Source organism: Drosophila persimilis, unplaced genomic scaffold (assembly GCF_003286085.1).
Source record: "Drosophila persimilis strain 14011-0111.01,24,50 unplaced genomic scaffold, DperRS2 tig00000431-arrow-pilon, whole genome shotgun sequence".
In the NCBI taxonomy this organism is placed as follows: domain Eukaryota; kingdom Metazoa; phylum Arthropoda; class Insecta; order Diptera; family Drosophilidae; genus Drosophila; species Drosophila persimilis.
This window is the reverse complement of record NW_020825312.1, coordinates 3,951,735-3,964,741: the sequence shown is the minus strand read 5'-3', so window position 1 is coordinate 3,964,741 and position 13,007 is coordinate 3,951,735. Positions and strand designations below refer to the sequence as shown.

Here is a 13,007-nt window from a genome sequence, read left to right as displayed (position 1 = left end):
AGAGCGGCGAATCAGCCACGATCTTTGGTGTTGGTGTTGGTGTTGGTCTTGGTCTTTCTGCCCCTAATTCCAATTACAATCCAATGTGGCAGTAGTCGAATTTTTGAGTTTTTATCAATTCATAAGAGGATTCCCATTGAGACAGCAATAGGGGGATACATGCATTATCGGGATAAAATTATCTCTGGGAATACAGTGAGACTTGGAGCTCAATAAATTACAGAATTAGCCACGATAAAAGACTGCCCCACCTTTAACGTAATAGGTAATGGACCTCATAATCACCACAGCCAATAACCGATTGATATCTATAGAAATTAAGCGGAATTTGCAGTTGAAGACATTCTTGGGAACGGATGATATTAGATACACAAATTTAAAAGAGATTTTCCAGATACATATTTAATATATGAAACCGTTTACATGATACCACATCTTACATCATTTCATAGTTAATTAGAGGCCCTGCCGAGTGTCTTCTTGGTGCAATTTTCACTTTCACCAATTGAAGGGCTTCCTCTGCGATGTTTTCATAGTACGATGGATGTTTCTGCTGGCCAACAATTAGTCAGTTTAGCAGCGACTCTCTCAGGCGAAAAACAATGAAATTTGCGATTAAAAATTACGACCAAAGACTGCCAGGAGTCTAGGCCATAGTCTAGTTTTGGGTTCTGTCGTAATGGCCCATTTTTAATGGTATGCCGTGGCTTTCCGCTAGCCTAATCTCATCCCAGAAATCTATGGGCACTTCCTTCTACCACATGTTGCGCCATCGAGCGGCAGGCAGGCAGGCAGGCAGGCGGGCAGGCGGATAGCCAGGCAGTAGTCAAATCAGTAAACTATTTAGCCCACTAACAAATTTCTCACATAATTCACAAAACGTCGGTAGTAATACGGAAGCCGTTTCTACGAGTTGGTTGCAAATTTCACTCTTCGGCTGATAAGTCGCCTGGCAAATTTGCAGGCACTCAAATTTGAATTTCATGTCCCTTTTATCGGTGCGACTATCTAACGCTTAGCCTTCGTCTCCGTCTCAGTCTCCGTCTCAGTCGCCGCTTTGGCCTTAACTTCAGCTCAGGCTTCAGCTCAGCTTTTGGTCCGGCACTACTTGGCCCGGCTAGAAGTGGCCATTGTGGTTGAGTTTTCTTTTTGGCAAATTTTCCTGGCCATAATAGCATTTCGTGCTGGGGGGTTTTAGCGCCTTATTGGGCGGCATCGGCGGCGGTTCAACGGATTGATGTGCACTGTGTGAACAGAGTTTTTCTCGATATTTTCGGCAACCACAAAAGTTATAAAATATAGAAAATTATGCGCATCGGCTACTGGTTGATGGGACTGCCACAGCCCTCTCTCACTCTCCCTCTCCCTCTCTCTCTATCTGCCTCCTGGTTGTCATCAAAAGCGGCGCCGCAGTGCGGGGCTTCGAGTCGCCTCGGATCGGTTTGGGGGGCTGTTGCCTGGCACTTAACACCTTTTTGACACACAGCCAGCGACGTCAAATGCAAATGAAGATAAATCGCTGCCTCTGATCTTTTTAGCACCTTTTTGCATACATTCCCCCAATCGGTGGTACGTCCAGGCGGCGGCGGCGGCGGCGGCGGTGTGGAACGGGGCAACAGCAACAGCGACTCCTGGCCAAGCTCCGGTGACAGCCGACACAAACATGCAACATTTTGTCGCCAGTTGTACAACTCCCGACTGTTGACTGCTGACTGCTTGCTGCGCTTGCTGCCACTACCTCGAATGTGGCCTGTGTTGCATGGAAGTTTTTTGGGGATTATGATGGCAGCCAAGGCGGGATCTGAGGTCCCTGATACCTGATACCCTCTAAGGAGATTAGCTGACTGATGGAATAGCTGCGTTTTTCTTTGGATCTGGCAGGATTTAACTATTCGGGAATGGTTCTTAAAGATTCCCAAAGGATGATCAGAAAGATATTCTGAAATCGACCAAGCCCTGAGCTAACCCTAATTATGGAGTAGGTTTTGCTAAGGGTATGATTATAGAGCATTTGTCGTTGAACAGGGATACAATTAACAAAAAAAAAACATCCATATAAACAGACATGGAAAGATATAATTTTGATGAGAACTAATTAATCTACAAGCTCCAATGAAAAAATATCTTTTAAAGGATCTTTCAACAGGATTAATATGCGAAACACATAAAGAATGAGGTTGCATCCGAAAAGAGTCGCCGGATGATAATCGTTTGGGGGATTGACAAATGCATTTTAATAAAAGAAGAAAATTGTTTTGCAGATAATAATTTGAGAAGAGAGGATATGAAAAGATGCTTTCCAATATACCCGAGTATCGGATACTTTGGTGGCCAATCTGGAAAGCGAAAACACTTCGCTTTATGATTACTTGGCTCTGAACAGCTTGGCCCTTTCATCGGCCCAGACCCGAGCGTATCCAATCTTCGAGTTGATGACTTAACCTTTCCTTTTCTGCCATCTGTACGTTGCAACGTTGTCAATAAGGTCAAGGGGGGAGCTGCCACTGCCACTGCTGTTGCTCTTGCTGCTGCTGCTGTTGCACCTCGGAAACACTCATACACAGAGAGGCACATATGAGGGGCACAATCAGAAAATTATCAGCCTGCCCCCGAGAGGCGTCGTTGTCGTTGGCTGTGGCTGTGGCGCTGGCGCTGGCTGTCGTCATTGTTGTGGGGCCTATGCCTGGGCCTGTGCCTGGGACAAATGGAAGGCTGGACGGCTGGACGGATGAGGAAGTTGTTGTGGAGCCTGTGTGGTTCGATCGGGTCTGTGCTGCATTTGTTGCATGCCACCAACTATCGGCTGGCAGCGGCTGGGGCGACTATCGGCAGCAACGTTGTCGCGTTTTTCTTTTATTTAAATTACGAAATGTTTTGTCAACAATTTGTCCAGTGATTTATTTGCTTTTGTGGCGGCGGCGGCGGCGGCGGCAGTGGCAGTGGCAGTGGCTGCTCTTGCGACTTGCCACCGCAAGTATCGTATCCGGAGGCGGCAGCGTCAGCGGCAGAGGAGGCACACAATAGCCTGGTGTGGCTAATCGGAGTTGCAAGTTGCAAGTTATCAGTGGACTGAGTGACAGGTGCATAAATTGCATTTAAAATCGAAAGTTGAGCTCTGGCTGGGCAGACGCTGACGCTGACGCCGCCGCCCAGAATGAAAGTGAGCGACGTGCATCCATTAAATGTGTGCCACTCATCCACGGTGGCATGCCACTGCGCGGTGCGCAGTGCATTGACTCTGCTGCTGCTGCTGCTGCCGTCGCAGCTGCTGTCCATCAGAGAACTTTCGATTTCGATTGCGTAGTGCGTTCGTCAACAGAGAGAGAGACTGAGACTGAGACGGGACTCCTCTCGCCAGGAGACTTTCCATTGTGGCGTTTGTTGAACCGATCTCTGAACCGATCTCTGCAACAAGCGGGAGGCGGATGGCAGGGTCAGGAACTGGCACTGGCACTGGCACTGGGACTCGGACAACAACTGGTGCTGCTGGCTGCTGGCTGCTGCTGCTGCTGCCACAGATCACACAAGAAACACATATTTCTTGCCAGAGTTTTATACGTTTTTTCGGCCTGCTGCATGCTGCTCGGATTCGGTTTTTTGAAGCCCCCGTGAGTGACACACAATTGCGTTTTTTGCGCATAGTTCCGTATTTGGTCAGAGATAATGATGTGAAATGCGGCTGGCTGCTGCCTCCAACATCCCCAACGACAACGACATCGAAGACAGGCCTCAGCCTCAGCCACAGCCACAGCTTCAGAGGCGAAGGCGAAGTCGAAGTCCGGAGCTGCAGCTCCAGCTCCAGCTCCAACAGACAGCTCCACAACAAGGCAATCACCCACTCAAAATTGTTGCGGAAAAATTGGCCAGGAGTCGGAGTCGGAGTCGGCCATTCGGATGCATGTAAATGAGTGAAAATGTTTCAACTTAATTCTGTTTTTGTGCGTTCAAGGCACAGTTGCCACGGAGCCAAGGGGCCAAGGGAGGGAGGGGATCGTCATGGAGAGAAATTCAACAAAACCTTAACCGGAGAAATGACACTGAGGAAAAAATATATGTACAAAGTTTAGAAAAATAAACTTTAAAACCAAAGCAAAAGTCCCCTTTCTATTCTTCGCTCTGGTGGTACATCTTCTCTCGAAGGACACATTAAACTGGAGAATCTACAGTGGGAAAAGCAAAGCTTTCGTATATACAATATTGGGACCTGCCAGGAGTCCAACTAGGAAGCTTCCCTGAAACGCAAAGAAAGATAGAAGGAAGGATCCGCTCTCCTTGGGTACATGTCTGATATAAAAACCCACCCTTAATTGCTAAGCCGCACTGGGAGAGGGTAAAAAAGGCAGTCCCAGGAACACTTTTGTTATTTTTTTTGTGACTATACAGAAACTAAAAATGGTAATGATGCAATGATCCAATTTCTAGGCAAAATTACCTCTTTTCCAGCTTTTGTCAAATTTTGAAAAAATTTTCTCTCAGTGCAGACACACCGCCTACCCTGCGCATGCCCCAGTAGTACACATCGTATTGCCATAACAGTATCTGGGTTTTCAGTTTATATTTGTCAGTAGAGAAAACATTGGAGCCAAAAACAAATCGGTGTGAACGAGCACTTTCGACAGCATTTGATAATGGAGACTGGTTCTGGAACCGAAGTGGATATAGAGGGGGGCATGACACCCCCGGACCCGGAGGGGGGTGCACCGGGGAGCATAGTGGAGGCGCCCCTCACGGCAAAGCCCAAAGCGCCATATCTCAAGAAGTTCATAGAGCCCGACTCCGATGAGGAGGTAGTGAGCGATCTACGCCAGCTGTACAACATCCACGAGTCCTGGCGCACGCTCCTCTCGCTGCCCAGCTGCCAGAAGGTCATGGTCTCGTGAGTCGAAAGATGATTAATGCGCTCACCCCATCCGCTCACTCAATCCCTTCCTTTTCGCAGAGAGAACGTTCAGAAGGGCATGCATATTGAAGTGGGTGTCAATGTCACGCAGGAGTTCCCCTGGAAGCAGGTTAAGTACAAGGATCTGCGGGACATTCTGTTCGAGGAGCTGGAGAACGTGATGGATCTGATGAAGCTGTTCAAGAACTTCAACCAGGAAAACTACGTGCTGATCGGCTTCTGTCCCTTACTCACTGAGTCCGTGGAGGACCCACCGGAGGGCGATCCCTTCATCTTCTTTTCCAGCCCCAAGGATACCAAGACGGCCATGGGCATCATTCAGAACATGGAGGCCTTTGAGCGCTGGCGGATGCAGCGGCGCCTGCGCAAGAAGCCCCGCCGCTGGGTGAGCCAGGGCACCGAGAACGAGATGATCGTCCTGGTAGAGCACTTCAAGGACGAGCCCATTGACGTCGAGATCCAGAGCGTGTACCCCATCCAGGAGCCCAAACACGTGGCCTTCGACTACCGCATGGCGCGAGATGTGCGCGACGGCGTCATCGAGCTGCTGCCCAACGAGAACATTAAGTTCGAAAATGTCACCCGTCGTCGGATTACCGTCGCCGTTCAGTCCGCCCCGGCGCTCATCCATCGCGAGCAGCAGACGAATCCCACATTTCCCTCGAACGCCTGGTCGCAGTATCTCTACGAGATCGATGAAAGCGGCAAGTGCATCGCTTTTCATCTCTCTTCAACTTCGATTTGATAATCTCTGTGCTGCCACCAGATCTCGAGCTGGACGACACCGATGTGGAGGAGGAAGAGGGTAAGCTGCCGAAGCCCATAAGTCCTGCAGAAGTTCAGGAGGTGCCGGTGAAGCCGCCACTCGAAATGTCCGAGCAAATCAAGCTGCTGCTCAACACACTCGACTTCAACCGGATCGACAGCTATCGGTGGGTAAATCCTCACAGATCTCTCTTCTTTACCCATCTATAGAATCATCTTATGCTTTTTAGCGATGACTATATGCTCATATCGAACAAGCAGGTGGTGCAGTACACCAATCAGTACCTTCAGGAGTTCATCTGCTTTGCCAACATCTCGAAGAGCAACAAGCGCTTTGTGGCTGGCCACGACTGGTACCCGCGCCTCTCCGGACTGATCGCTGTGTCGTATGCCTTCAGTACACCGGCCACCGTCAAGCTGGCCACCAATCAGGTGGACTGGGTGCAGCAGGCGGTCCTCCAGCCGAATCCCGTGCTGCTGTGGAGCTTTGCTGATAATCTGAACTACAAGCTGGAGTTTGAGGCGCCAATCGAGACGACGTCACTGGCCTTCTGTCCCTTCAATGGGGATCTACTGCTGGGCGGCTGCAAGAACGGACAGGTGGTCATATGGGATCTGCAGGGACGTTGTGAACGCTTGGATGAGGAGGAATACCTGTCGGCCGCCCAGGCCAAATACCGCACAATGATCGGGGACTTTCTCAATTGGACCATAGATCTGGACGAGGATGTGATAGTTGCCCCGGCCACCATCTCGCCGCTGGAGAACTCTCCCAAGGGCGCCATCACTGGATTCTATTGGCTGGGCAATCAGTTTTACATGAACAACTTTGGCAAGGTGTACACCGATCCGGACACACGCGTTCAGCACAAGTTCTTCGTTACCTGCGCCTTTGATGGCACCGTCAGCTTCTGGAATCTGGACCCGAGCTCCAAGCAGGACAAGGACAAAATGCGGACACGTCTGCTGCCCAAGGAGCTGACCCAGAGCGAGTCGGCCATCAAGTCGCAGACGGTGAAGCCCACCTACAATCTGTACTTCAATGAACCACTGACGGGGATCATAGCGGACAGCTCGGTGTTCTCGATTCGCACTCCACCGCCCAAGATGATCATGGAGAGCCCTGCCAATTATCCCACTACGCTGGTGCCCAAGAATCCGCCAACCCTAAGGCAGACCATGATCCTGTCCACGTTCTATGGGCACATTAGTCGCGTCGAATGGCTGGGCATGTACGCGGACTCCGATCCCAAGGAGATTGTCAACTGTTCGGTGCAATTTGCGATGGTGCATGATGGTCCCGTGGTGTCTGTCCGCAAGAATCCCTTTTATCCGGAGCTCTTCGTCTCCATCGGGCGCAATGTGTTCGCCTTGTGGAAGGAGGACTATCCCCATTCGGCGATCTTCTGGCGGAAGCGACCCTGCGATCTCACAGCCGTTGCCTGGAGCGAGACACGGCCCGCCGTCCTCTATATAACCCGCATGGATGGGATACTCGAGGCGTGGGATATTCTGGGTAAGCTGATCTCTTTCTCGAGGGGTTTATTGCGAGGGTTTTACAAAAGCGAAACAATCCCCAAGCTCGCGACGATGATGCCTGTCTGATCGAGATCCTGGGCGGCGGCATTATCACTGGCATCACCGAGCACCGACCCTCGCTGCCCTACAAGATCCTCGGCATCGGGGACTACAACAGCAGCATTCGAATGGTGAAGCTGCCGCACAGCTTCGATGTGCCCCTGGACAACGAACTGCAGAAGCTGATGAACTATGTGCTCAAGGAGGAACGTCGCAAGACTGGAATACAGGCGTGGGAGCAGAAGTACTACGAGCTCAACAAGGACATCATCGAGGCGAAGCGCGAGGCCGAGGAGGAGACGCGCAAGGAGATGGAGCGCATCGAGCGGGAGGAGCAGCTGAACACCCGCAAACGACAGGCGGAAGATGAAGAGGAAAACGCGTGAGTACGACATAATGGTCCATAATGTCCTTTGCCCCTCAACTGAATCCCCCTGCAGTGACAACAGCAAACCAACCCAGGGATTGGCCTACAACGAGCGCATGGCTGTCCTCTGGGACGAGCTGAATCTCAACCGCATGATGACCATCCTGATGTCGCGCAAACAGATGGATCCCGAGAAGCTGGCCCGCGAGACGGCCCTGCAGAAGGAGCAACTAAGCTACGAGGCAGCCAAGAAGGAGTCGCATGTGAAGCTTCTATCCACGCTGGACAGCGAGATCAACACGATCCGTTCCCGCATCCTGCCCGCCGAAGTGCCAGACATGCAGCGCAGCGAGATGATCCAGGAGCGCATCAAGCGCGAAATGGAGATGGCCGAATCGTATGAGCGGGTGTGCGAGAACTCCTTAGAGATCCTTAACATGTTCAACGAATTCAAGCCCATCGACTACATAGAGTTCCTGGAGCGGGGCCGTCAGCGTCGCAAGCTGCTCGATCAGGCCCTGGGCGGCAACACTGAACGGCTGCTCTGGTACCAGGAGAAGGTCAAGAACATGGAGATCTACGAGTGCAACTTTGGCTATGAGTTCCTGTACACCACGCGCCCGGAATCGGGGCGTCCGAGTGATGAACCACTTGAACGTCCAAGTGATATTCCATCGGATACTATTGATGCAATGCTGTCCAACGCGGATACTCTATCGAAAAGTCATCAATCGGACGATGTGTAACGATCTTCCTTTTGCTTACCAGAAGTATTATAATAATTCCAAAATGTTAATAAATGTTCTCTTAGTTAACCTTCACTTAGCCAACTGATGAACCCTGAACCTCTGCCGTCTCGCTTGATTGGCTTTTGTTTGTTTTGCCAAAAGTCTCGTAAAATTCGGGGGCCTAGTGAACCCTGAAGCCGCGCTTCCGCTTTATAAACCAACTGCTGGCTGAGGAGGGTTCAAGTTTATGGCATTTCTAGCCGCAACACACAAATGAAGTCATCTGCAGGGCGTGCCATGGGTTTAATGAACCTGCCCCCCATTCATGTACCCCATCATCAGCGGTGGCGCATTCGCTGGTGGATTTCCCACGACTGGTCATCGTACCACCAGACACATAAGTGTAGCCTGGCTCTCTGGCTAAACCTCTGATCGGGTGGTGGAGGGGAGTGGAGCGGATTGGAGTATCCGTACAAGTGGAGTAAAAGGCAAATGGACTGCGGGCAGTCCATCATTTTCGCAAGCAGATAATCATATACATTTCGGAAGCAATGTATCTGAACTTTACCATAATTTCGAGTGCATTATTATTGGCCACAAACTGTTGCATCATCATCGGTCTTGGCTATAGCCGCGACTGTGGCTGTGGCTGGGGCTCGGGACCGAGACCTGGACCTGGACCTGGACCACCTGTTGTCCTTAAAGCGATAAGTATTAAGTGATTTCTGGACAGACTCTCTCGATGGTACGTTGGTTCGCATTTCGCATTTCGCATTTTTCCTTTTATTTATTATTACAAATTTCATGCAGCTCGGCTTGCCTCGCATTGCGTGCGTCTGCAACTGAGGCAAGGTGCATTTACATAACAATTGGCCTTTGAATTCAAATTGGCAGGCAGACAGACAGTCGGCAGGCAGTGCCGCGGAGACTGCATCAAAATCTGTTTACCGCCATTTAAAATTATTTACGATCCTATGCAAATCGCTGCATTTCGTTGCACGCGCCCCCTACTTGCCGTGCCCCCACCGTGACGAGGCATAAGCAGCCGCCGGTGTGCGCCGCGACTGCCCAGGAATTAACCACACACCACACCACACATATATCGATTATTCACGCCCATTGTGAGCGGCAGCCGGCGAACAATGGGGCCAAAAGCGATCCAAAAGTGCACTCGCATTGCAGGTGCCGAGTATTGTGCTGTGTTTACACTAGGACTCTGCTGGACCCCTTAGAATATGGGGGTTCCTTTGCTCTAAACTGTAGCTAAAGATCATGTAGATTAAATGCTTCGAGTTTCTAAGTTGGACATAAACCCAAATTCATAAAGAAATATACTTAGGAATAAACGTTATACTAATTTGGAGAAGGAAATCAAAGGGGGGAGTCGAAAGTTATAGCCAAAGTCGGCAGAAACAGTCGTACAGTATCATTATCTTTGTAATTGTATAGTCTTTGATGCAATGCTCTCCCTTAAACTCAGGAAAATCCTAGCAGCCTATAAAAATTGTATATAAAATAAATTATAAATGCCACTTGCTAATAGTTATATTTGTATATCCGTAAATTTAGGCAGATACTAAATCTACGGATATTTATCTTTACGGACAATTTATTGAAATTACAGGCAGTCTAAAAAGTGACATAGGTTTTTGTATAAGACCAAAAGTGAGATCATAATAGCCGAACAATTGGGAGAATTTAGTGTGAACATCATAGGGTGCCTATGGTTCGGTTTCGTTTTCAATGGGTTTTGGGTTTGGGCGCACATTACAAATTTGGTTGGACGGATAATTTGGCAAGGGTTGGTGCGGAGATTGACCAACAGATCATGGAGTGCTGGTGTGACATGCTTCTGTGGTCCGTAAAGAAAACATTAAACGAAACGAAAATAAATTGGGAACGAGAAACAAAACGCTAATTGTAGGCCTCCAGGCGTAGCAGCAACTGCTGACAGGACTCACGCTCATCCTCTGCGGTGCTGCTGGTGGAGTTGGCCAGCTCCCGCACCAGATCCAGGATGCTTTTCAGGAGGCTGCCAAACTCAGTTTCGTACTCGGCCACGCCGTCGTCGAAGGCCTGCTCGTCACACAGCGGGGTCTCGGCGAAGCTGCTGAAGTTGAGGCACACCTGGCCGAGCGTGAATAGGGAGCGCACAAAGGCAATGGCTCCCGAGAGGAGGCCCAGGCGCAGACACTCCTCCAGGGTGATGGAGAGCCGCTCGACCAGATCGTCGATGTGCTGGGCCTTGTCCGCCACTACGATGAGCATCTCCCAGCGCGGCTCCGCAATGTCCTGCGTGATGTACTGCTCCAGGTTGATCATGATGCCCAGCATGCGTTGGCGCAGGGCTTCGGAGCGAGTGCTCTGCGAGATGGGGATAGTGCCCTCGGGCGGGGCTTGCCACAGGGCCTGCAACTGACGCTGCACGTAGCGCAGAAACAAGATAACGCGCTGCAGAAGTTGCATTTTCTGCAGGGGCTCCGAGTGAAGGACGAAGCTGAGCGGCCACTTGGGCTCGTAGCGCAGGGCAAAGGCCTCGTAGCCGTAGAGAGTGAACCTACCGAAAGGATCTCCATCGTCGTCGCTGGTGGTGTTGCTGGTGTTCCCCTCGTTTTTGTCCGCCTCTCCATGTTCGCGGTTCACCAGCTTCTGCAGCTGGGAGGCCACATCGCGGTCCTTTAGCTGGCAGCGCATCAGGTCCTTGAAGGGATCGTCGATTATCTGCAGCGTCTCCATGAGCAGACTCTGCAGCGTCTCCGGAATCATGCGGTCCACGCCTCTCTGCATATGCTCCTGGTAGTTGGCCAGCAGTGCCTCCGCGAATTCCTGGTTCTGAAGCAGGAAGTAGCCGTGCAGATTGCCCAGATGCCACTCCAGGTGGTGCTCCGTTTTCAGGTAATCCAGCAGCTTCTTGCCCGGCAGTTCGTAGCTGCTCCGAATGATCTCCACATGGCTCTGTTCCTTGGGATTGTAGTTGAGTGGAGTCTGCATAAGCGTCAGCTTCACGTTGCACTGCCGCAGGATGTTGAGGTACTTGCCGGCATGGAATATCTCCGCAGCCAGGGGGTTCAGGAAATCTGGCAGGCGCTCCGGCAGCAGGGTGTAGCGATTCTCCCAGTAGGCGTGACAGCACTGTTCCGGGGCCAGGAGGGTGCTGCTCATGGAATTGGAGCGCTCCGAGTCCTCGACAAAGAACTCGTGCTGCAAGTCGTAGATGATGCCTTTTTGGGTCCACAGTTGTACGATCTTCATGTAGACGCTGCTGACGGAGTTCAGGATCTTTTCCAAAAGCTCCTTCAGCTCCAGATCGCTTGGCTTCAGCTTCTCATAGATCTCATTCATATCGCTGAGAATCTGGGCGCTGGTTTTCTTGCCGCGGGCACTGGTGACCATCGAGCTAAACACCTTCAGGATGCCGACCCAGGGACGAAGCTGCCGCACCAGATCCTTTAAAAAGAGCTTCCGTTGCTGCATCTCCGTCTCCATCGTCGCCTGCAGGTCGTAGTACTGCTGCATTTTGTCGTTCAAGGCGGCGGCCAGGGCCAGACTGGTGCGTCCGCTTCTTGGAGTCATGTTAGTGGTCTCAATGAAGTTCTGGACACTGATGAAGTGGCCGACCAAGGGCAGCAAATAGTTGCCCAGCGTTCTAATGGTACTGTTGAACCCCTCATCGATCTTAAAGCGCACATTGGGCAGGCCCGATTGCTGCATCGTTGCGATTTGTTTGATGGTCGCTTCCGGCTTTATGTGCGACGAGGGTACGCCCGAGAAGGCGTAGATGAGGTTGCGAATCAGCAGCTGCTCCTGGCGATCCAGTGGCAACTTGGAAATTTCCTCTGTGGGCATAAAGAAGCCACCCACACTCTCAAAGGTCCACAAATCCGACTTGGGAATGCTCCTAACCTCATGGATCTTTCGCCCCTCCTTCTCCAGCTCCTCTTTGCTGAGGACCAGACGTACGGTCTCTTTAAAGCTTTTATTCAGATTGACGGAATCCATTATCAATATATAAACGTAAGTCTATCGTCTGGCGTTAGATAGTGATACAAGTCAGTGACAAGTCAGGGATATAATGAAAACTTACTTCGTTTCACTACAAAAAGTAGAATGATATTTATAGAAAAGCTACACAGATCCTTACATTCAGAATCTGAATTTCAGATGTATTGAAAATAAGGGCATCTTTAAGTCAACTCTACATTTATACCCGATACTTAGTCATTATATAGATAGATATGGTCATTCTCTATGATTTTCTCGTATCTTTAATATTGTGGATTCCACAGATTTTCGCCTTTTGTGGGGGAGGAAGTGGGTGGGGCGAAGTTTTGAAATATTCTTGTAACAGTATCATATCACAGAAGTCCGGATATATAATTTCGTTGCTCTAGCTCTTATAGTCTTTGAGCACTAGGCGCTGATAGGGACGGACAGACAGACCGGTCTCAATCGACTCGGGTATTGATGCTGATCAAGAATATATATGTATAATTTATGGGGTCGAAAAAGATTCCTTCTGGACGTTACAAACATCCATTTTAACCACCACCAATACTCATTTTGAGTATCGGGTATAAAAAACCAGAAACTACGCAGCAAGTATCCCGATCGCAATTCCCCTTAGCATTTTCTGAGAGGAAGAGTTTGGGCATTGTTGTTGTTCTTGCTG

At 50.2% G+C, this 13,007-nt stretch overlaps 2 protein-coding genes across 2 annotated transcripts; one reads left to right on the top strand and one right to left on the bottom strand.

Moving 5' to 3' along the window:
• The first annotated feature begins 4,585 nt into the window (after positions 1–4,585).
• LOC6597177 (WD repeat-containing protein 63) lies at positions 4,586–8,414 on the top strand. The gene is made up of 6 exons (XM_002022319.2): positions 4,586–4,876; positions 4,940–5,604; positions 5,667–5,832; positions 5,896–7,181; positions 7,247–7,625; positions 7,684–8,414. The coding sequence occupies exons 1-6, from the start codon at positions 4,629–4,631 to the stop codon at positions 8,354–8,356; spliced, it is 3,417 nt and encodes a 1,138-aa protein (XP_002022355.1). The 5' UTR covers positions 4,586–4,628; the 3' UTR covers positions 8,357–8,414.
• Positions 8,415–9,926: 1,512 nt separating this feature from the next.
• Positions 9,927–12,337, bottom strand: LOC6597178 (gamma-tubulin complex component 2 homolog). The gene has a single exon (XM_002022320.2). It carries the CDS (start codon positions 12,335–12,337, stop codon positions 10,253–10,255), a length of 2,085 nt encoding a protein of 694 aa, XP_002022356.1. The 3' UTR covers positions 9,927–10,252.
• Between the last annotated feature and the right edge of the window lie 670 nt (positions 12,338–13,007).

What these genes read in the sequence shown, in the direction of transcription:
- LOC6597178 (XM_002022320.2), bottom strand. Translation starts at nt 12,337, where the DNA reads ATGGATTCCGTCAATCTGAATAAAAGCTTTAAAGAGACCGTACGTCTG.
- LOC6597177 (XM_002022319.2), top strand. Translation starts at nt 4,629, where the DNA reads ATGGAGACTGGTTCTGGAACCGAAGTGGATATAGAGGGGGGCATGACA. An exon ending in TGCCAGAAGGTCATGGTCTC is followed by an intron (nt 4,877 to 4,939) that starts GTGAGTCGAAAG and finishes TCCTTTTCGCAG; the next exon opens with AGAGAACGTTCAGAAGGGCA. An exon ending in CGAGGCGTGGGATATTCTGG is followed by an intron (nt 7,182 to 7,246) that starts GTAAGCTGATCT and finishes ACAATCCCCAAG; the next exon opens with CTCGCGACGATGATGCCTGT.